Source organism: Saccostrea cucullata, unplaced genomic scaffold, assembly GCF_032062105.1.
Source record: "Saccostrea cucullata isolate Sc308-1 unplaced genomic scaffold, CSIRO_AGI_Scuc_v1 ctg305, whole genome shotgun sequence".
Lineage (NCBI taxonomy): Eukaryota > Metazoa > Mollusca > Bivalvia > Ostreida > Ostreidae > Saccostrea > Saccostrea cuccullata.
This window is the reverse complement of record NW_026938238.1, coordinates 585,518-609,461: the sequence shown is the minus strand read 5'-3', so window position 1 is coordinate 609,461 and position 23,944 is coordinate 585,518. Positions and strand designations below refer to the sequence as shown.

At 34.1% G+C, this 23,944-nt stretch overlaps 1 protein-coding gene across 6 annotated transcripts in view; it reads right to left on the bottom strand.

The window, feature by feature from the left end:
• Positions 1-23,944, bottom strand: part of LOC134249696 (kinesin-like protein KIF12) — a 44,926-nt gene that overhangs the window by 14,549 nt on the left and 6,433 nt on the right. For 2 of the 6 annotated variants that reach the window (XM_062732032.1, XM_062732031.1), the window contains 6 exons: positions 17,775-17,855; positions 14,467-14,545; positions 13,944-14,065; positions 11,158-11,233; positions 8,932-9,069; positions 7,681-7,816 (listed from right to left, as the gene is read on the bottom strand). In XM_062732032.1, the coding sequence (XP_062588016.1) occupies positions 7,681-7,816; positions 8,932-9,069; positions 11,158-11,233; positions 13,944-14,065; positions 14,467-14,545; positions 17,775-17,855 (632 nt within the window). Of the gene's footprint in view, positions 1-571; positions 2,407-7,680; positions 7,817-8,931; positions 9,070-11,157; positions 11,234-13,943; positions 14,066-14,466; positions 14,546-17,774; positions 17,856-19,578; positions 19,708-20,374; positions 20,397-23,944 lie in introns of those variants that run through there. The other 4 variants (XM_062732034.1, XM_062732033.1, XR_009988347.1 and 1 more) reach the window with 4 other exon arrangements.

The window sequence follows — 23,944 nt, the reverse complement described above, 5'->3', positions numbered from 1 at the left end:
ATATCTAAAGAATCTTTAATAAATGAGAAGGTTGATTAAACAGTAGGGGTTACCTATCATTAATAAATGATAAATTTTACAATTAGCGCTTGGTAACTGTGTACATTCTTCTATCATGTAATGCTGACAAGAAACTCGGAAATGTTTGGTAGTCTTTGGTATTTTTTTTTAAATTTCTCCAATGTGCACACCTGTGTTTCACAAGTAAAATTCAATACAAGCTCAATCAGAATTACACCTAATAAAACAAATTTATGTTGTGTGTATTGTTTCCATGCATGTCAAGAGAGAGAGAGAGATGTTCAGGTAGCTTTTCATTTGACATATCAATTCAGGCCTCAATAAAGGCAGCTAAGGAGCACTGTACATCAAAGACTGTAAACAATAAAACAAACAATAAAACAAACACGGAGAGAGATCCTTCAGTGGTTCTCAACCCGCAAAAATTTACATAAAAATTCTCTCTCTTTGTAATTCAGGTCCTTGACACTAAAAAAATTGACAGGGGCAATTTAGTTCAATTTCTGCAAGCAGCCATTTAATGGTCTAAGAATAAAATAGGATACAGTACCTGGCTCATTCTCCTTCACCTGAACCTCGCTGGGAAGGCCTAGTTGGACATCATTAATGTCCAGTCGTAATGGACCGGCCATTCCTCCATCATCCTTCATCAGATAACATATATAAGCATCATTCCCCTCGTAAACAGAATCAATGTCACCCAAATCCAGTGCCTCATCTTCCTCCTCAGAATCTGGGAACTTGTACTCCTGATTTAGTTTATTGCTTGACTGATTGTCTGAGTTTTGCATTGGTTGGTTACCCTGCATGTATGGTTGTCTTTGATCGGGATTATCCTGAGTAGCTTTAACATTCATCATTTGTCCATTAGAATTGCTGTTAATATTTCTCTGTACATTTGGCCTTTCACCCTGATAGGGCTGAGGACCTAATTGCTGACCTGTCCTCAACATGGCGTCATTGCGCGCATCATCAGAAAATTGCACAGATTTTCCATTCCCAGAATGTACACCATTACTTTGAGGCAGGTTGTTGTAAGAATAGGAAGAGTCAGAATTCTCATCTATATACCTCTGCTGTGTGTTATTTTGTACATAACTGGCAATTTTCACCTCCTTCTGATGATAAAGTTCATCCTTTTCATCCCTAAATGGAGCACCAACATTTGGACTGTCTAGGTACTGGGCCGTATTAGGGGCCCTCTGGACAGGATTATATTTAACACTTACAGGCGGGGCCTCTTTAGATGTGGAGGAGGCTCTAGAATTAGATTTGGATCTCATCACATATTGCACTACAGAGTCTGGGTTTTTGTTAATGTTCACTTTCTTCATGCTCTCTCCACTGTCTGTATGGTTTGATGCAGGTGACCTTGAGTCATAGGTCTGATCCTCATGGAAGCGTTTGCCTCTCTGAGTTTGGTTTCCCCTCTGATTTCCATCCTGCTGAGAGAATTGGGAGGGAACGTACTGGTTCCTGGAAGGATTATCCTGCGGTCGGCTGCGGAATGTCCCAGGGTTCCCTCTGTGTGTGGATAGCGGACCATCATCTAGCTGATCTGGAACCCTTTTTCTCTGGTGTGGAGTGATTTCTACATTGATTTCAAACTGCTGATGCCTCCTGCCTCTGTGAGTTCCTCCCTCACCTCTAGGAGATTCTGCCCACACCTGGTTAGCACTGGAGTGGTGGTGATGTGACATTTTGGTATGTTTGGGGGTATGTTTGTGAGCAGTGTGATCGTTTATACGTACAGAACTGTGTCCTTTTCCATGCTTGCCCTCCTCACTTTTCACTAATCCTACCCGGTGCTTTGTCACTTTAGAATGCTTCACATTATTCTTAATGTCCTCTTCTCTATCCCTGTGAGTTTTATTTCCTTGATGGACATCTTGATTTAAATTCTCCTTGTTGTGTTTAATCTGGTGTTCCTTTAGATCGGAGGGGAAGGACGTTGGACGGGTTTTTTTCCTCGGTGACTTACTCCCTTTGTTGTCTAACTCTACGTGTGGTCTATAGTCCGGTCTGTGGGTATCAGAGAATTGGTAAGACTTTGGTCTGTCCCTCCAACTTATCCTACTCAACCCCTCACTAGTTTTAGACACCCCAGAATCTTTGGGGGCTGGTGACCAGTAACTCATGATCATAAACTTTACGTTAATTAAGACAAATATTATCCTTGTCCTCAGCAAGTAAACAGGAGCAAAATTTCTAATAAGCGAATATTCCAACTTCACATAACTACACAAGTTTTAGAACTTGAGAATCAATCTGAACAAAAATTAAGTCCATTTATATTTAGAAACAAAGGGGATTATCCTCTGTAATTAAAATTCACATCAAATAAAACTCCCCTGCCAAGAAAAATCTAATCAATGACTTGACATTCTTCCTTATAATCATCTACGCAAAAGGCAAAAATTTGACGAGCACTTCTTCCCATTTGATTTTTTTTTTCATTTCAATACTTCACAGGTGCTAACTGCTTTGTTTTAACTGGAGTTAGGATTGATTTACATATATATATCAAAGAGTGGAACATTCCAAACACTCAAAGAAACAATCCCTGTACTTTCACCCATTAAGGCCCTGAATGACATTTAAAGCCAACATTAGTTATCCAATAGTTATCTGTCGTATCAATACTAAATGTGACACAGTTAAACTCCTACATTAATCAACAATGTACTATCAAGTGTCTTATACATATACTTCTGTAGTATTTCTTAATGGTTTTTAAATTTCTGTTGTTTCAGGTTTTTGTCAAAGACACACAGTAACAGTTCCATTTGTTTACAAATGATCATTTTGACAGATATCGTTATTGCGGGTATAGTTTAAATGAAAACTTAAGCTGACCGAGCTTGACCAACTTTTCGTAAATCCTGTAATTTACAGCGTTCCACTTACGATTGGCCTGGATTACTTAACCCTTTAAATTGCAGTAAAATATATATCTATGTAGACATGGACCTATGTCAAAAAAATAGACGTTAACTTTACTTCAGACAGCAAGAGTGGATTGTCTGTTTAATATGCCAATGTCTTTTTTAACATGAATACAAGTCATTCTATAACTGTATAACAGAACTCTTAGCCTTTTTGAAGTTAAGAGCAATGATATAACTTTTTCACTTGGCAAATTAAAAATTTAGAATAGAAAATATGCACTGTACAGAAAGGAATTATTACTGTACAAATAAATGGAAAACTTTAAATAATTTTTCTTTCAACATGGTTAACAAAGTGAAGAATTTTATATGCCACAATTTTCACAGAGCTAAGAACTTCAATTTGACAATTTAAATATATTCACCCTCATCTTTATTTGTAAACTCAGTGTCATGGTGATTTTATAAAAGATCAGACATTTGTTTTTATTTGTTGATACTACCATAAGGCTAAACGATCTTAAACTTTTAACATTTAAAACAACTTGGGTGACCACACAATGAATGAATTTACAAGAAAAGCTCATTTAGCCATAACGAAAATAGGTGTAGTTTTTCTTTATTCTTCAGGAATTAAGAGGGTCATATTTTTCAAGATAACATACCAAGATAAGTTCTTTGTTTTCAATTTAAATTTGACTTATTTTTAGGCAACACTCAGACATAGGTGCAGGTAAAACACAATATAACCCCCCCCCTCCATCTCCAACCACCAGATAGTGGACGTAAACATCTCAAAAATGTTCAAAAACTTTTCAATTAAGAAAAAATACGTTCTGAGTAAATCCTAAATCTAATACAATTCACAAGGACATCTTTTAATTGAGCAACTTAGTTTACCTGTCATTTATACCTCACTAACTACAGGTGTGAATTCTACATTCCAAGTCATGACATTAACACTGATAAATTTCCATATCTGAACCCACCCTGCATCCACACAAAGACATGGTCAATTAATTAACACAAAAGGAAGAGAACTTAGCAGAGACAGACCAAAGTCATGTTCCTCCGATGTTTAAAATCCTACAAGGTGAGCGTCCCACATGGAAATGAAATGGTTATCTCTGGCTATAATTGTTTACAGCCTGATTCAATATTGATCAGATTTAGTCAGTACATATACAAACTGAGAGAATACGAGCAAGACCATTACAATGTCTTTGTAGGTTTAAAATATTTATTATTAAGACTTGGCAGTGGTATAAGAGGTGCAGGACTTAATCTCTCTGGGTTTATTTGATCTGGCTACTATAATTTCCTCTGTTTGGATTAAACCAGTCACACTGAGCATTGATATAAAAGAGATGGCAATGCAATGATCACATACCCGACACTGAAATATTTCCCAAAAAAATTTCCAACTGTGTGATAAATGTTGTAAGGTCTGTATTATAGGGTGGGGATGGTTTATCTGCAGTATTTACATAGTCCCTGTTTGCCCACCTTTCAGTGTGTAAACCTTTTTTGTTCTTGTCCTCTCTATCTACCGACAACCCGATTGTCAATCCCAACACAAACCCAGGTCTACTGAAAGAAATCATTTATTGGGCAGTATTGACAATTTTCCACGTGGATTGAATCCCTGTTATTATTTGTAATAACTTTCTGTTGTGCGAGTTTTATTCCATTTGTCCTGGGCATATTCATTATTGTTAACTGTTGACTTAAAAGCAGCTATAGGTAGGTTTAAGTGTGAAGAGTTCACAAAGTCAAAATTATACCATGACAACAGACTTGGGAGACTATTTCCTACTCCATAAAGCAAATAACAGCGAAAAAATGTCATCAAAAAAATCAATACCATTCAAATTATTAATGACAAGTATAATTAAAAGATTTTTATCCCATATCTAAAGAATACGCATGTTACCTGTCATTTTATAACACAAATTATATTTGGACTTTCTATTTAATCTCAGGGACATATTAAATACACAATCTTCATTCCCTTTACAAATTCATATAATGTTCATGCTGAATATATCAGAGGAACTTTAATTAATAAAGTTTAGTTATAAAACACCCCGAAGACTAAGATTACGATTGTAAACATGTAATGATCAATCAGACAGATTGACAGAGTCAATTAACACTCTTATTAACGAATATTTCATGAGATGACAATTAGAGATACAGACAATACTTCTAAAAATATATATAACCATCAGTCTCCGATGAGACTGCAGCTGTACTGGTTTGTACTTAAAACATAAAACAATAAAATATTCTTACTCGGTTTATTTATTCTTTTTGTAGCAAGATTTATCATGTTTATTGCAATCAGACTAAAACTGTGGGAGGTGTAGCCATTTGCAAGAATGTTACATAAAATTCTATTTTTCACAGCCATGGCAAAATCATTCAGAAATTAGGTACTATCTTTGTGTTGTCAAATTGTATGCCAAGTTACACTGAAATCTGATTAAAACTGTAGGAGAAGTAGTGTTCTGGTAGAATTTCACAGAAATTCCTTTTTTAGTAACCATAGCAAAACAATTTATCACAAAAAAAGTTAAATAAAATTGATCTTCTTGCTGTCGACTTATGTGACAAGTACTGAAATTGGAAAAAAGTTTTAGGAGTAGCAATTTTAATTTTTTTTCAAACACACGGATATATGGACAAGAGATAATTGCATCAGTTCCTCTGGGCTCTGAACAGTAGCTAGTGCTAAAAACCAATAATGATTTAAAATATTCTTACACTGACCAGTAGCTAATGGCATTAAAATTTCTTCTTCAGGTCAGAGCAGATTTGTGTTAATCAGGTTTAAATTTCACGAAGATTAATTCCATTAATTAATGAATACATATAAGTAAAAGGCCCTAGCTGACACTTGTATGGTAACTCAAAAACAAGAGGCCCATACAAGTATAAAAGGCCCTAGCTGACACTTGTATGGTAACTCAAAAAAAAATTATAATGAAACATTTAGAAATCTTTTTAAAAAATAATGTCACTGTAGGCATAAGGGAGAGAACTTGGTTCTACTTTTCACCTTGAGCAAAACTGAACTAGAGTTCTCTTCCATTCACCAAGATCAGAATCAGATAAATGTTTACTTGATGGACCACATTAGGGCAACTTCTATAATTAAATATTACATGAATTAATACATCATCAGAACAAAGAATGCTAAATGCATACCTTTTACCTTAATATCTTTGTTACACAAAACTGTATATCAAATTTCTATCTCATCATATTTAAATTTGATCTCTATGATGGCTGATCTAAATATTACGATTTTATGACTTTCACATGCCCAGTCTGTACTCTTTCCTCTGCCCCACCCCTCTTCTCTCATTATTGCACTTGAAACATATTTAAATGTATGGTGCCTTAATTTTTTAGTACATGTATCATAAAAATGACATCTTAATATATTTCAGATTGAATTATAGCAAACTTTAAGTGGTCAGTCCTTCTGTAAATAGCAAACATTAAATATTCAGAAGATATACACTTCAGCTTTGTTCCTAGTCTAGAGTTTTAATTTGGAAGCATTAAATTTCAACTTATATTCCAAGTTTTATCAATAACACTTGACTCTAAGATCAATAACTTGAATACAGACCAATGCAGAGAAGGCATTCAAGAGCAGGAACTTTTATTATTGTCTTGACCTTAGAACCCAAATCTGCCCAAATCATAAAAACCAGCTCTTGTTCTGTTACTTTTTCAAGTGGCAATTTAGTTAAAAATTAGAGAAAAAAAAGTTACACAGTAGTAAAGAAATTTGTCTCTAAACACCTGAATGACAAGTACAAAACATTTTTTAACAATGCTGTAGCATTAAATTTAAAAGCTCTCAAGTCAGATCAATATCAAACCAATGAATGGATGAAAATTTATTTTCCTTTTATAAATCAATCAGGTTTTGAACAGTTCTTATGATGGGGACAATTATAAATGGTTTAAAGATTGAGCATTCTGACAAGTGATTTTTCCGAATCAATGAATGAATGGCCATGTTGTAACATTATCATTCATATGGCAGAGAAAATGAGACTTGAGAAAATAAAAAATAACATTTAAATCTACACGACAACTTTGATCAATGAGCTAGCTACACCATAATTATACCGTAACTAAAGAATGTGATAAATTTACCGTTAATTATTGTCCCATTTCTGCCGTCAGACTGATGAACCAGATATCAGCGAGTTTGTCATGATACCTACCCCTAATAACAGTACACAATTAAACTAGGCACTGATTTTTCTTCTCTTTTTTTTTTTACAAGTACCAAAGAAGTTCTGTTTTCAAAAGGAGGGGTGAAATTTAATGATGAAAAGAATTGATAAATGTAATTTAAACTTACAAAATGGACATATTTTCAAATGCATATTGTTATCCACAATGTAATTAACTCTAATAGGTTCAATCATGAAAATTTGCATTACTCTAAAGTTTCACTTTAACTTGGGAACAGTCTTAGTAATCCCAATGCCAAGAATACAGATGCTTCACCTTGTGGGCGGTAATTAGTGGGGAAGAGAATTGGCATCTATATCTACCTATTATACATGTACAAGGAATATTCCAGTAGTGTAGCCCCTTCATTTATCCAGATAATTATTTTTGCTTGCAAACACTAACATCTAGATTAACGAGACTCAACTGGACTGAATGAAATAATATACCTTTTTTTAGCTACTTCACATCAATAAAATAAATTAATTGATTTGATTGGTCTAGAACTGACCTTCCTCGAGCACCGCCATGAGGTCGTCCACACATTCACATTCCGCCACAAACAGGTTCTCCACGTAAAACCCCTTATTTTTAGACCACCTGACCATCAGGTACCGCTTCTGGTTAGGATTCAACAGGTCTATCACCTACAAAGCAAGGGATCTTATTTCAGCAATGTCAATGATTTGTCATTTTATAAATTAATTGTTCAATTGAACTTTAAATTGGTATCTTGAACTCATATTTTGAATACCAAGGTCATATCAAGAGTTTTTGAAGTCCCAACCACATTTCCTTTACATATCTTATAAACCTGAATATCTTAAATCCTTTTCTTTCTTTTATTTTTTTTGAGGGGTCCTATCAAGTTTAAGATAAAAAGGTTTGGGTGTAGTAAAGTAAAATGGGCATGTCTGACACACAACTAAATAGTCTCTAAAACTAATCATTTTATGAAGAATGCCCCCTCCATCAAAATATAATTTAATTAAGATCAAAACATAAAACACTGCTCCTGTGATACAGGGGCCTAAGTCTTATTAGTATTTTGGGATGCATCCATAAGTGTGGTGTTACAGCTATGTATTTTAAATCAGTCTGGTGTATTGGGTTAATGGTAATGGCCGACTTGAAAGCTAAAGGAAGCTTACACTAATGGGAGGAAGCTCTCTCCATTGTCCATAATAAACCTACACACAAGAAAGAACAGGAACTTGTCCAATTAACACCATACCAGGTATTGTGATCAAGCACTTTCAATGTCTTTTACTTTCAGAACATAAAGAAAAGCTTAATTATCATGTGCCTTACACACAATTTCTTGTCAAGAAAGCCTTTGTTGGTACCGAGTATTAGAATTTTAATTCCCTAAAAGTTTAATGTTAAATCCCAGAGCTGTCAACCCCGTGAAATGCAAAATTGTAAGCTGAGGGTCCAGGGACTGTTAATGCCTCCTGCTCCTGATTCCTTTTTTTTCCTGTTGTTATATGTTGACTGAAAGATTTCTGGGTAGATGTAATATTTACCTATTCATTGTAGTTTTCTAGGTATGTGTTGTATTTACCTGTTCATTGTATATTTCTAGGTAAAGGGGTTGTATTTACCTGTTCATTGTATATTTCTAGGTAAAGGTGTTGTATTTACCTGTTCATTGTAGATTTCTAGGTAAAGGTGTTGTATTTACCTGTTCATTGTAGATTTTTAGGTAAAGGTGTTGTATTTACCTGTTCATTGTAGATTTCTTGGTAGTTGTTGTAATTACCTGTTCATTGTATATTTCTAGGTAGGAGGCCCTGATGACTTTATTCCCACTAACACCCTCAGCTTGCTTTAGAAGGTAAGCGAAGGATCGCTGCATCAGCCCCACCATGTCAGGGTCTGGGTGTTTCCCACCCTCAAACTGTAAATCAGGAAATCAATATCAATCAGAGGCAGTACAGAGACAGGTGCTAGGTAAAATACAATCTAAACTTCATCTCAAAAACAGTAAGCTCAAGTTTAGGTGGGGAAGTCAGCAGTGGTGTTGTTGATAAAACGTGCAAACTGTCCATACAAGGTGTCAGAAAGTGCAATGATAACAAATCATTATTGGTGAAAAGTGAAGTGAGAAGTAGAAATTACACATCTAACATTGTTAATGACCCAGCAACATTCCCCATGCATGACTGGACAACTGTTCTCAGACCAAACATGCAGAGTTGTATTTTGTGTTGGAACATCCATTTTAAGTTGTCCATATATATTAGATTATTCATAACTAGCAGCAGAAAATGGACCCATTAATTTTCCTTTTTACAAAATGTGAGTAACAATTAGGCATTTTTAGTAATGGTCAGCAATGGTCAATTTCGGCGTGGACAAAACAGGTGATGGTAAAATAGTATATTATTCAGGGGACGGGCAAAACGGGGGGTCATCAACACCTGTACACACCTCTTCTTCATATGACTGTAAAGGTAAGCAAATATCAAAGTTAAAGTACTTAACAAAGAATTAATTCAGAATTCCCCCTGAAAACAACTATTAGGCCTAATAGCAGTCTAAATAAGGGTCACTTTTTTGTTTTCTAAATAGAAGACTTATAGTTTGTGATTTCTGCTAGGGTGGTTAAAACTGAATTAATATTGCAAACCACAGATAATTATATGCCCTTAAAGAATTTTGAAAAATTCAATTTTTTTCCCTTCTAGGATATACAATAATTCAACAAATAAAATGAAGTGATCATAATTGTTACAACTTATTAAAATACACTCCATAACACTCAATGTGCTCCATGTGTTAATCTTAATACATGCATTTCCAGTACCCTATGTAATTTTTAAATCATATATACACTGCTTTGTACATGTACATGCAAAACATCAGTGAAAAATATCTAAACTGCAACTACCTTTGTTTTTTTTCTGTTTTATAATATAATACAAATCTACATAGAGACTAAAAGAGAAACATTTTTCTGACAATTTAGACATATAACATGCCAGAGTGCATTCAAACATCTTCTCTTACCCCCTCATTCTTCTAACGACAGATAGGTAAAGAAATAAAATCTTGATAAAATTGCACAAATGCCTAAAAAAAAAATTCCACTCTATACCTGATTTATTCATTACTGATAATTAAGGTTCAAATTTAAAGAAGTCAGCACAAGAGCTATATTAATATTTATGGATTTAGGAAAATGCAGTTTACAGATTGATCTTAAATTAACACAAAATTCAAAGTGAAAAACATATAAAAGGGGAGTTTAAGATTTAAAATTTGGTGCATTTTTTAGCTCAAATTTCAAATCTGACAGAAATTGTATAAGCAAAAGAGTATATCAACTGTTTATTGTACTCAAAGTACGCTATAGCTCAGGGGTTCAAAAATCCTCAAGCCCGACGTCCCGGACTAACAAATTCCGGATTTATCTTTTTTACAAGTTAAAAAAATGATCGTAAAGCTAAAAATAAAGCAAATTCTCAAATGTATTAAGTAAAAATGTGGGTTTGTGGGTGTTAAAATACCCATAAAACATTATGAACGTTTCGAAATACAATCCGTCTTTTTATTTTCCGTTGCGGTTAATGTTTCCTCCTATATGACAAACGGCAATGAGTTTGTTAAATTTCGGTTTTAGCTGTGACTTACAGCACATTCAATTTCTATTTATTGTAACAGATGGTTTATTCAGTAGTGAGTATTTGAAATTGTTTATGGCATAAAACATATATTAATACATATAGTCTTTATTCATTCAATGCAAAAATGAAAATAAATTATAAGTTACAGATGTATATCAACTGTTTATTGACCATGACAAAAAAAATTTTGAACCCCTGTATAGCTACAAGAATATATACTTGAGGAAAACTGTCTTCTAATTTACAGGACAGAGAAATTCCAATGCCCCATTACACTATGTGCATTCACCGATATCGTATTTGGTGATTTAAAAATGAGAAATAACAAGGAGTGAAACCTATCCCATGATTCCCTGTACCTGTTGAGGAGGCCCCGTCATGGTGTGTGTTTTTCCACTTCCTGTCTGTCCGAAGGCCAGGGCTGTGCAGGCGTACCTGTAAACAATGGTAAAGTACAATCAATAAGTATACCTCTGCGAGATTTTTAGAATAAAAACACAATGACTAAATGTGCTGTTTTTCTACAGCCTAAAGCATATGATACCTGTAAACACCCCCTGCTATTATCCCCATAACCAGTAAATAGAGGTATAACATTTACTCAGTGAGAATAAATGATAAATTATTTGCATATATTATAATTCATAAAGTACAGCAAAACTCAGTTATAACAAATTCGCTGTGACCTTTGAAATTACTTCGCTATATCCGTAATTCATTTTATTATACTTCTGTTAAAATGTTTCCTATATAAAGTTCAGAGGGTAAAATAACTATCCTGTATAGTCCATGCATAGCAAAGCTATACCCCGGGGTATAGTTTTTGCTATCCACCCTCATGCAATTGTTGCCGCCAATTTTTATTTCCAGAGATAAATCTTTAAACTGATGATATCATAATGACTTTAGTTGCATTGTGACGTCATCTGGATTTCGGATTATTCTTGCAGAATTATCTTACTCCAAAAAATTCAAACCTCAGAAATTATATTACACATCAGTATAATAAAATGCTTATCCACTGGTTGTAAGTGGGATAGCTCTTTTATCAAACCCGCGACAGAGAACTATTCCCCGAGGGCTTGCCCAAGGGGAATAGTTCCTGTCAAGGGTTTGATAAAAGAGCTATCCCACTCACACCCAGTGGATAAGTGTATAATATCTGCATAAGAAATTTATTAAATTTATATAGCTTGGGAAAGAAAATGACTTAGCTATATCCGTGAATTCGCAATATCCGTGTTCGTACTAAATGAGTTTTACTGTATTCAGAAAATGACATTAAGATCATTTTACAAAAGAAGATCTCTCATCGAACAAACTAATTTGGGTATGGAGCTGTATGTTATTGTTTGTTTGAACTCATGTATGCTTGTTATAGTGATTAATTTCCAATTTGGCATTATATTTCTGGGATTCCAAATAACTTCACTATATCTCTAAATTTGTTGTTTCCATGTTCAAACTGCACAGTTTAAATGCATACATCATGTACATGTACAAAAGGATTTCAAATTATTTTTTTGTTTATTAAAAATTACTTATTTAAACAAAGTGATATATTTCTTTTTTGAAATATATTGAACTTTCTTTTTCCAAATGTAATTCATTATGTAATATATTTGTAAATTTTCTGATACAAGTTTGTATTGCACTGTAAATTATTATTATTATTATTATTATTATTATTAACTTGTTCTTTTTCTTATAAGATACAAGTTTGTATTTGTAAACAGATAAATCTCCAGACTGGGGCCTTGCACTTATAAGGACATAATCCAATTCTAATCTCCTAATTCTGACCTACATTATACAATTACCTCTGGCCAAGATTCAAATTTATCCAGGTCAAGCATGTACAATATAATTCCTTTTTTATTAATATCATTTTTGTTTTGATATGAATCATATTTACAGCTTGTATATCATGATATACACAAGACTTTTGAACTTCAATGATGTTTGCCCATATATAGGTATCTCATTTTATACGTGAATAACTTGATACATATCCTGTTCATAATACATATTATATCTGTTCTACTTAGTACATGTAATGTAAATGTTTTGAATCATTGTAACACACAGTATATAAATGCAAGGTAAAGATTCACTAATCAAGTTGCATGAACTTTCAACTGATGCTTTGTTGTATCATATATGACTAAGCGTTTTAAGTATTTCTATTGGTTGTAACCATGGCAGTTCTATTTTTTCTTAATAAATAAATACTTAGCCATCTTAAATGTCTGAGACTCATTGTAAATAATTAATTTCAAGTACAAATTAATTGGTCTGGGGAAACTGGTTCAATTGTTAAATAATCTGTGAATTTAGAAGATTAGATGATTAGTTTCTAGTTGCCTAGACTTTCCTTGAATTATTTATTTCATCAGTTTGGAAGAACTTTCTGATGACTTTACAAGTTTATCCACACAAATTGTAAAAAATTTTGGTAACAAAGGAAAAAACATTTAGTGGACACACACAGTATAGAGCATTCTAAAGAGACCTATCTTATGATGTATTAATATCAAGATTGAAACTTCTCTGATCATCATCTTACTTCATGTATAATGATAACTAAGGTCATCATCTTTCTTTACATAAACGTTAATCACTTTTGATCACCAGGAATATGTACTTTTTGTTCCGGGTTTAATTTGATATTGTTGAAGTGCTGTTAAAATTTGATTTGATGTACGTCTTAATTCAAATAGAAACCAGGGCCAGAAAACTAGGAACTATAAACACTTGAACAAGTTCACATCAAACTCTCATAATCCTAATCATATCAAAAGTACTTGAACAAAATTGGGTATCTTTAAATTTCTTTTGAGTATATCTGAAACTTGTTGAAGATATCAAATCTTGAGCTATGCACATCAAAGTTTTAAATGTCAAGATAGATCTGCATCAAGGGCATTTAAACGATACAAAATGAAATTTGATTTTTTTTAATCTGAATTTTAAGAATTTGATTTCATTAATTACAGCTATCAACATTTTAACACTGAGTTGTAAGAAAATCTAAGTTTGTGCTATCCATTCATGGCCAAATGAATGAGTTCTTAGAAAAATTAAGGCTGTGTGACCCACTTCCAACCATATCACTGAGGTGTAAGAGAATTTAAGGCTGTATTACCCATTTAGAGCCATATCAATAAGTTTCTTCATCCCAGAGTTTTCAAACACATCCTCCTGAGTGGCCTCTGGCTCAAACACCACATTATACCCGAACTGTTTGGGCTGGTTGAAGTTTTGAATCTACAAGTTATACACATCTTTTCAGTATACATGATATAACCAAAATAACTCTGCAACAAACAGATTTCTGAATACTGGGATATATCTCAAAAAAATTATATAAGTACAGGATTTTATTGAAAAGAAAAAAAGGGGGCATGACCCCCATTCATCACCTCACTTATTCCAGCTGAAAACTGTCAATTATCTTTTAAAACAGTGTATGCTAAATCATGCCTTTCTTATTCTTGAGAGCTGAATATATTTTTAATTGCTACATGTATTTTGATCATCCCCACTCAGACTGTCCAGTGCTATTTTTTTTTTCTACAATTTTTTTTTCAATCGATATTTTAAAAGTTGTTTTCTAGGACAAGAACTTGTGTCCCCTGATTAAATAAATGTCAGGACATTACTCGTACCTCAAGTCTGCCTCCTCCATGAAATGATGCACAGAACGTGTCATTCCTCGTCTGCTCCTGGGAGTTCAAAGGTCGAACTCTGTCAAAGAAAACAAGAGTAAAAATTAACATACAGACCAAGCAAGAGAAAAATTCATTCACTTCAGAAACATTTACTTACTTCAATTAAGAGCTGAAATGGGAAATTCTATTCCTTTTGCTCATCTATTAGTTGATTAGTGATTTCAGAGTAAATTATTGCCAAGATTTTGTAGCATACAAGTTCTCAGGGGCAATGATATGACCAGGGCATATTGTGATTAATCATGATACACTTTGGCTGTTTATCATGATACATGATGGGGCTATATATCATGATGCATAAAGATATTGCAATATTTGACCTTTCACATTTTTATCTTCATCTTAAAAAAGAAACTCTCTACTAAAACGTGAAAGTTTTTTTAAAGTTGAGGAATATTTCATCAAACTCACAAATACATAATAAAACATTAATAAGCACTGAACAAAACTGAATTATGCTTAAAATGTTATACTGTATAAGCAAAATTTTTTAGCCAGGATTTAATTTTGGCATTATGAGTGAGGGGGTTGTGATTGCTAAAATTGAATATGGCTATAAAGTAATTGCGTTTTGGTCAAAATAGCTTCTAAAGTAAGAATTATAAAATCACTAAAATTACTTCAAACTAAAAACAAAAGACCGATTTTTAATGACAAATTAATCACTAAAGATCTTTGTATCTCTAAAATTTCCACTTATATGGTATATATTGTGATACAGAGGTATTTAGTATTTGTACCACATCATGCCATGGTACAGTTTTTTATGTATCATGGTATATTATATCAGTATATACATGTATATAGTTATACCCATTATAGGTTTACAGCTCTAGATATTATGCTATGTAATCTGAGACAATTTAGTAATGGTAGTGATTTGACAAGAATAAACACATGAATTATTTATGTTTAATTCATCTGAATAAGAGGGCAGGGTACAGTACTTTAGAGTGAATGATGTGTTTACCAATGTCCCTCAAATGTTCTTATTCCTCTGACAGTAGAACCCAATAACTCAAGCTATTGAAATCTGAGGCTGATTAATTACAATTTACATGCCTTTCAAAATGAAATTTGCTCCAATATCAGAGACACAAGAGATGATAAGGACTATGGTGACCTTGGGTTTTACCATAACTACTATATAAAGTAGGACCCTGGGGGCAGAAGTACCAGTTCTGCACTCGTTTGAATTTTCTTTAGATTGAAATGTAAAAGCAATCAAATCTGATCTCAAATTGTCCGTGCAACCTGGTGATAAAGCTCAAAATAAACCATGTACCTGGAATCCACAAACAAAACATCGTGTCGTATCTGTTCTGTGCGTCTGACACTTGCACTCTACTTAAACAAAATATCTACAAATATTAGGAAAACCCTTTTTTTCAAATGCCTCTTTTAATTTCCTCAAAGAACTCAATCCCACAAAAAACAAACATTTAAATAATCTCAAGTTACCTTGACAAATATATCTGACATTTTCAAGTGTTTTCTTTTGTGGAAATGTAAAAACATGAAAGGTATTAGAGAAATGTATCCTGAATTGCTTCCCCCGAGATCAGTAAATACACTGTCCCGTCCTGGGGTGTTTTCTTCACATCTGACCCCGCAGGTAAATGCACGCAAACAATGGGCATACAGGTGCATTATCTAATAAAGCCCACTGTTAAAATAAACATGATACCTCTGCAACAGCAAGTGTTCAAAGGAAGTAACAACTCCATGACACAGCCGGCTGCATTTCATTTCCGGAATTTTGGGCAATTATCTATTTTTCTTTGAAAATTCCGAATTTTTCTGGACATTAATATTATATTGACAAATCTACGGAGGAGAGCAAGTGGCTGTCAAGATTTTTTGGACTTTCTTTTCTCTCCCCAAAAAATTATTTTATTGAAGACATCAGAATTCCACATGACAAGTGTATAGAGATCTGACCATGTCACTGCCTTTCTGTTGGGCTGCAACTCCTGATTTGTCCACAAAGCGCACCAACAACGGACCCGAAGCCTTCCATTCGAAGTTAAACTCGCACTTCTATGCCAGCCATCCAAACATCTTTCTTTTCGTTGATGTTATTAAGAAAATGCAGGCAACTACTTACATTAAAATTCGAGCGATTGACTCAATGTTTACTCCGCGGAGATGTGAACCCAGTAAATTTGTTAACAACTGGTGTAACAATCCCTACATAAGTTCCGGTTACTGACATTTAATTTGTGAAAAAGTTGTGTGCTCCTTAACTCTTTTACCAAGACTAAGTGCTACATATGTGCATAAATGTAGAGTTTTATATTTTTTATCAATAGTTTGCAATAAATAGATGAAGTTTTATATCTTTTATTAATATTTTGCAATAAATACTTTTAAAATTCCATTAGTAATAGTAAATTGCCGTACAGGTAAATTCTGGAAATGAAAAAAAAATTATGTCCAAAAAATGTCAAAAAAAAATAAATGCTATACAGATTTCCGATTGCAGCGACAACACACGGATGGAGGCTCACACATAATATTTACAAAGAAAGGAAACTTTTTTAAAATTATTATTTCAGAATTCCAGTTGAGATATGACCATGTACTGCCTTTCTGTTAATCTAGATATCCCGGTAAAGGGATCAATGTCATGTACTGTACTTCAGTGACCACTCCAAATCCAGTCTGAGGCACCCAGTAAATGAACCAACAATCCTACCCTCTTATTACCAAAGATGTCAACAAACACCTCAGCAAATATCTAGTGCTGTTTAATTCCTCCTTTATTTACATGACAGGTACCATAATCCAACTCCAACACACGTTGACACAATACACAATAATCTATTAAACAACTCTGGATCCCATAGAAAGATGTATGTCCTTTGACTAATGCAACTCCATATTGTACAATTTAGTCAGAATGACTAGATACAAAAGGCAGAATCTACTTCAAATAACCTTGCATGGCAAAGGATAGAAAACAGTATATATCATACCTATGTAATCACAATATGTCTTCACCAAGAGCATTGCATGCACTAGGACATGTATTGAATTGGCAATTCTCATGACAGTTATATTATAAAAATAAATGTATAGATCTGAAAGTTAAGAGAGTCCACAGAACTGACAGTCCACTTCAGAGACCTTAAAATACCTGACGAAGATATTGATGTGGTCATCTAAAGGGTCAAGCTTTAGATGACTTACCTGAAGACAACATTGACATGGTCATCTAAAGGGTTAAGGTTTAGAAGACTTACCTTAGTACGACATTGATGTGGTCATCTAGCTGGTCATCTGAGGTTTCCGTGGCAGCAGCTGATGACAAAGTCGTAGAACTCCTGAAATTAGACGACATCACATCAGATTTCTCAGGCCAACTCCATAAATTAGTTGTGCAAACAATGTTCCAGTTTACTTGAATATAATGTTTTACCTTACATTTAAATTTGTGCTTCTAGTTTGTTTATACTTTCCATTTTTATCTCAAGTTTTTTATTGTATACAATAATTTATTACCAAAAGGAACCGAATCTGTGGCCCTTTATAATGGGAATACTTGACTACTGACATGTTATTTTGGTATAAATAGAGCAAAAATGTGTGTTTTTAAAGTATTCAAAAATATTTTTAGAAGCTTGGGAATCTTTGTTATCTATTTAACTTTCTCAGTTTAAACATGAATTGTGAATACGTACAACCTGAAAATTGTTCAGAATGTTCAATTGAATCAATTCTATAATCATATAAAACATATCTAAATATAACCATGATACTAATTTATTTTCAGAAGTACATTTATATGTGTCTGATGTACATGTATATATTAAGATTCTGTCTCTTGTCAAAGTTGGAAGCACTTAATTCATTTCATTTTTCTTCACATCACCATAGGAAAAGGAAAATTATCTTATGAAAAGCTTAGGTATTCAACAAACAGAAACTTCAAAAGAGCAGCAGCTACATATAAGGTTCCCATTTGCTAACCCTAAACATAACTACACAGTTTTACCATTGATGCTTTGAGAGTTAGTCTTCAGTATTTTAAATCAACTGGAATTTGTCCAGCACTCATACACATACGTGTCCATGAATTGCAAATATAATGTGTCAGGTTTAAATAGAAATAATACAGCAGCTCTTGGGATCATTATCAACTGGCTTTAAACCTTATTGTATCTGTATTGTGATAGCAGTTCAATGGAATATTGTCCCAGACAGGCGGAATGTTGTGTATTGTTTGCATTACAGTCCATTTTGCATGTTAAAATTCAAAGCCACGGAAATTGTAAAATAACATGAACTGCCTCCCAAGCTACTGTTGCTGAATGAACTTTAAATGCTTCAAGGTAAAATGCAATAGTTTTTAATAGCAATATATACAAAATGAAACAACATAATGATTACAACAGTGTACAATTCTGAATTGTACTAATATAAATTAAAGCATAAAAATAGCAGATAGCTAGAATTCATAGGTTTAGAAAATCTGAATCCCATCTATTCATTATCTTTATTTTAAAAGCACTGATTAACATGATTAAGAACATGATTGCTTGCATTTAATTTTTTTTCTCAAATATTCAATCATTGGAAAACAGTTATTTGATGCATGTCTTTTTGTATAATCTGATGATATCTAACAGAAATTGAGAAAAGCAGTTTTTCCCGATTCAGCGCAAAACGATACAAAAGAATTAAAGAACTCCCCCAAAATTCTGCATGGTTTATTGGGTATTTAAATACCATATTTTCGCACGGGGTGGGGTGGGGGTATTCTCTTTAGAGAAGTGGACAGGCTTTCGCCTACATCCATGTCCACTTCTCTAAAGAGAATAGGGTGGGGGTCTTTGCTTAGTCCTTTCACTCCTTTGGTTTTGATTATCTATTATATGCTTACATTTTGGCCACTTTGTATTTAATGAGTTTTCTATTTCCGACAATACATAACCTACATTGTTCGACTTTTTTGTCTACTTTGTCTAGACTATTGGCTTTACGAAACCTGACAACAATGATGTCCACGACTAATGTGAATTGTTTTCCGGGAAGGTGGTATTTTACCTTTCAATATCCAAATGCCATTGGCTCATATCAGAAGCGACACTTCTGCACTTAATCGCAAAAGTAATCATATAAAAAAAATCATTTTGAACTCAGCATCTTGCTTTCAAGAATTTGCGCCGCTATTTATTTCCCTCCAACACAGAAGAGTTCCGATGATGCTGAGGCTATCTTAGCCAGAGTTATCGTTCCACTGTGTTGTAGCTCGAAGTTGTTATACGCTCTTTAAAATAGTGAGAGATTGAGGATTTGATTTCGACATATATATAGACCTAATTGATTTGAAAAAAAAAAGTCATTTCACGGTGGTATTTTCCCCAAAAAATCTTCCTATAGCCAAGTTTTTGTTTATTTCCACGAGCTCAGTTACATTTTTTTAATTTAAAGATTTTATAAATGCCGCCTGTCTAGGAGGGGAGTGTCCCCCATGTGGGAGCTTAGACTAAGTTAGAGGGTTATCAAGTTTACGAATCTAAAAAGTTGTCGCAGAATAATGCTCTTTACGATATCTGAAGGACCTTCTAATGAATAAGTGCCTTAACATTCTCAGCATAACAAAGTTTCCAGTTTGGGAAGTCCATTTACCAGCTGTTTAATGAAATGCACTCAAATTAACAAAGCCAATCACCTTTTCTCCAATAACAAATTCAATTTATAACGCCAATTTTACCTTCTTTATTACGAGTTCAAAGTAATACGTCTAAAACCATTGGAAACTGAAACATTATCGCTATTCAGACTAAATTCCTGGCTTTTCGTTTAACACTAGTGTATACCTAGTGTACACTTTGCCTACCTTTCGTCTTCATAATCAGACAGAACGGAGTAGGAACACTCTCGGGGCGAATCCTCCGGCTCAATAACCGTCAAATCCCACATTACGTCATTGTGCTGCGCAATCCAAAAAGTTCCCAAACAAAAAAAAAAAACTATGCTCGTAGGAGAAAAAACAGTTAACGGAGTCAGACCATCAATGGAACCAACCTAAAGTCGGAATGTTTCCGTTGTGTGGACCAAATCAAAAAGTTGTACATATGAATAAGATTAATGTTGACTGCCTTTGGAGAATGAAAAGACTCTTATCTCCAATTTTAAATGATTTCCATTTTACACAGGGACATGCTATTGGGACTATAGCGATAGGTTTCTCCGTAAATGCCCACATAGGAATGACTTTACACTCAAGTTTATTTGTTTTATAGTATTAAAGTCAGATTTATCACCAATAAGGTTATGAAAGGCATCTAACAAACTAATATAAAGTGGCATAAAAGCAATACACAGCATATACATATCTCTCATTCCTCCAATATATGCACTTGGAATTGAAATATATATATGCTCTTGATGTGACCATAAACATGCTGTATAAAATGCATTATACAACTACTTAGAAGAAACCATGTGCACAGCGCTTACCAGGCACACTGAACTTGTTTTACTTTCAGTTTTCCCTGTCGACTTTCACGTGGTGTTATGGATTCTGTCCTGATCCTGGAGTCATTGCGAGGTGTCATGGACGACTGAGATGATCGTCTGCTAGTGGTCCCGCCCAGAGGACTTCCGGTAACTGACCGTAGATCCACGCTTCGGAGGGACATGGGCGTAGCCGTTCCGTCATCTGTCTCCTCCTCCGGACCACCATTTGTTTCGTTGATGACATTCAGTCCGCTCCCCCTTCTGGATCTACCGGAAGTCGATCTTTCAGTTGCATCGCGTTCGGTTGGATTTCTTGGGGTGTTTTCTGTGGGTTGTTTTAAGGGGGACTTTGGAGCGGTCCTTGGCGACTGTGATCCTTTGTTGATATCAGGATTTTTCCTTTTGGATCTTTCCATGTTCAGTTGATTGTTTACATGATGACACGACAGTGGTTGCAGCTAGAGACTAAGGCGACACACAGTGCTTGACAATTTGACAATTCCCTTGATTACATGGATAACTTTCTGAATGAATTTTGAACAACAGACATTCGACCAGCAAAATGGCGATATATTTCCTTAACCCTTGGATTAACCACTCCGGTAATTACTAATCTGGGATTATGAGGGTACTTTTTAACCCTCTCATTTGACCTAATCAATAAAAATGTTCCTTTAATATCTAAAAAAAAAATGACTTAAAAAGAAAAAAAACTCGAGTATCACAAAAGTTCAAAATTAAAACTTAGAAGTACACCACCCACCCCCATCCTCCCCCCCAAAAAAAACGACAAAACAAAAAAATTAAGAAAATGTTCAATTTCAGCATGTGCCATGCGCAAAACCTAAGTATTTTTAATCGTTTCCTGAGTCTCTGGATGTCCAGTGCTAAAGATTTAGATCTAAATGTTTTCTTGGTGTCAAAACAAATCTCCGGGGATATGGGAAGAAAATAACCTTTTATTGGAGACAACGCGAAGAAGATATCAAGTTCATTGACCAATATTTTGACATTTCCGCAAGTTCCAAATCCGATTAAATACATATTTTAAATCTATTTATTAAAATACGTTTACATATTTGTAGACGTCATTAGTACTATTTATCTGATTTTACCAAGTGAGGGGGAAATGTTCAATATTTGAGATTTTGAGTTATACAAAAGTTTATTATTTCCCCCGAAAATAAATTTTTGCATTTTCAGATAATATTTCCGGAATCTTTGGTTGCATTATAAGAATCCTATTACATCTCAGAGACTGAAAGTGGGTGTAGGAATACATGTATCTACTTCTAGGGGATTATAAAACATCAGAAAATAAAACACACACGCCGCAGACCCGTTTGCTAAACTTTCTAGGACCAATTTCTTTGAAATTTATAAAATTTTGCGTATGAATACAATTTTTTTTGTGGGGGTGTCATCACTAAATATTAAGAAAGGATATGGGTATAATTACTACGGTGTTCATTCTGTGATTGAACAAAGACTCAGTGCTGTCAGGGGGAGTTAGATCGGGCACTCGGACGACCCCTCAAGTTTCTGTTTTAAGCCTTCAAATATCTACAAATATTTGTAGAAGAGAAGTAAACTGTCAAATCGTTCTTTAATAATCTGTAATCTGTTTGCATTTCATTGGCGTGACGAAAGACCCTCTTCAGAATGCAGCTCTAAAGCAGAACTACGCGACGCTGTCTTCCACATGCCCGACCGTTTCACTTTCACACCTTATTTAGGCCAACAAGGAAATTCTTGCCAAGAAATCATTTTCTTTGTCTTAGAGATTTTTACATTTAAATCTATATCACATTTAAAATACGTTTTATTCTTTATTTTACCTACATTATAACAGGGCAATTACGATATCAGAAAAGTTTCACATCATGGTCTGTGTTAGATTTTATAAATATGGTATTATCTTCAGATGTACAATTATTTCTTGTCCTTTTATGTAGCCATTAATTCACACATTATAAGCACTCGGTTTCTACAATGCTAGCTATTCATTAATTGAGTCAGCAGTCTGTACTGTTACTCGGGGTATCCTGGCTGGACTTCCGAGACTGAATTATTTAGTCAGAACGGGGCTGTTTATGGCTGTTCTTATCATCTCAGCTTCAAGTGCCAATTGATTAAGATCCCCTAAGATTTTCCAATACTGGACCATTCCTCCGACATAGCCCGGAAACCCGCCATTTGCTGGTTACATTTGATTTGATACAATCACATTCCTTGCCGTTTTACCGATATTTTTCCAAGACTTTGTCAACAATGTGTCCTAAGAATGGGCCCAAATCAACTCAATAGTGTCAGGGCAAAGCCATAACTAACAGATTTATGTGCTTACAGTTCTGCAGGATGGTTGATCCCTCATTTGTATTATGTAGAATTTTTCTTTTTAACAGTTTCAGGTACATCGTAAATAATTAAAGTTGTTGTTCTGCATATAAATATTTGACGTCACTTTAAAACACAATGGATAGTGGATATCTGGGCATTATTTGATGTAAATACTAAATACACAGCTAAACAGACACCTATTGTTAACACCGAAATCAGACTGATTAGAGCCTGTTTTACGACATTGATGCCTTCGTCCCTAATCCTACACAGATTACAATGACAGACAGCTGCTCCCTCCAACTTAGACCTACCCTTTTATCTCAGGGAAAAATGAAATAAAAATACAAAGTTTACGGACCTTTAGAGAATTTATTCAGTCTTTTTCGTTAAAGTAGATGCATGTAATTTTCTTTGACGGTCACTATAGAACATTTGGAGATTATATGTGCAAACTAGTTTGACCCTTCTGAAAGCTTTTCATGTATTTCAGATATTTATATTTTGTTTTGTTCTCAGATTGGTCGATAAAACCTATCCGCCTTACTGTCTTACATGATTCCTAATTTTTATATAAAAGAGCGGTTACATCAAATTGTAAAGTCGG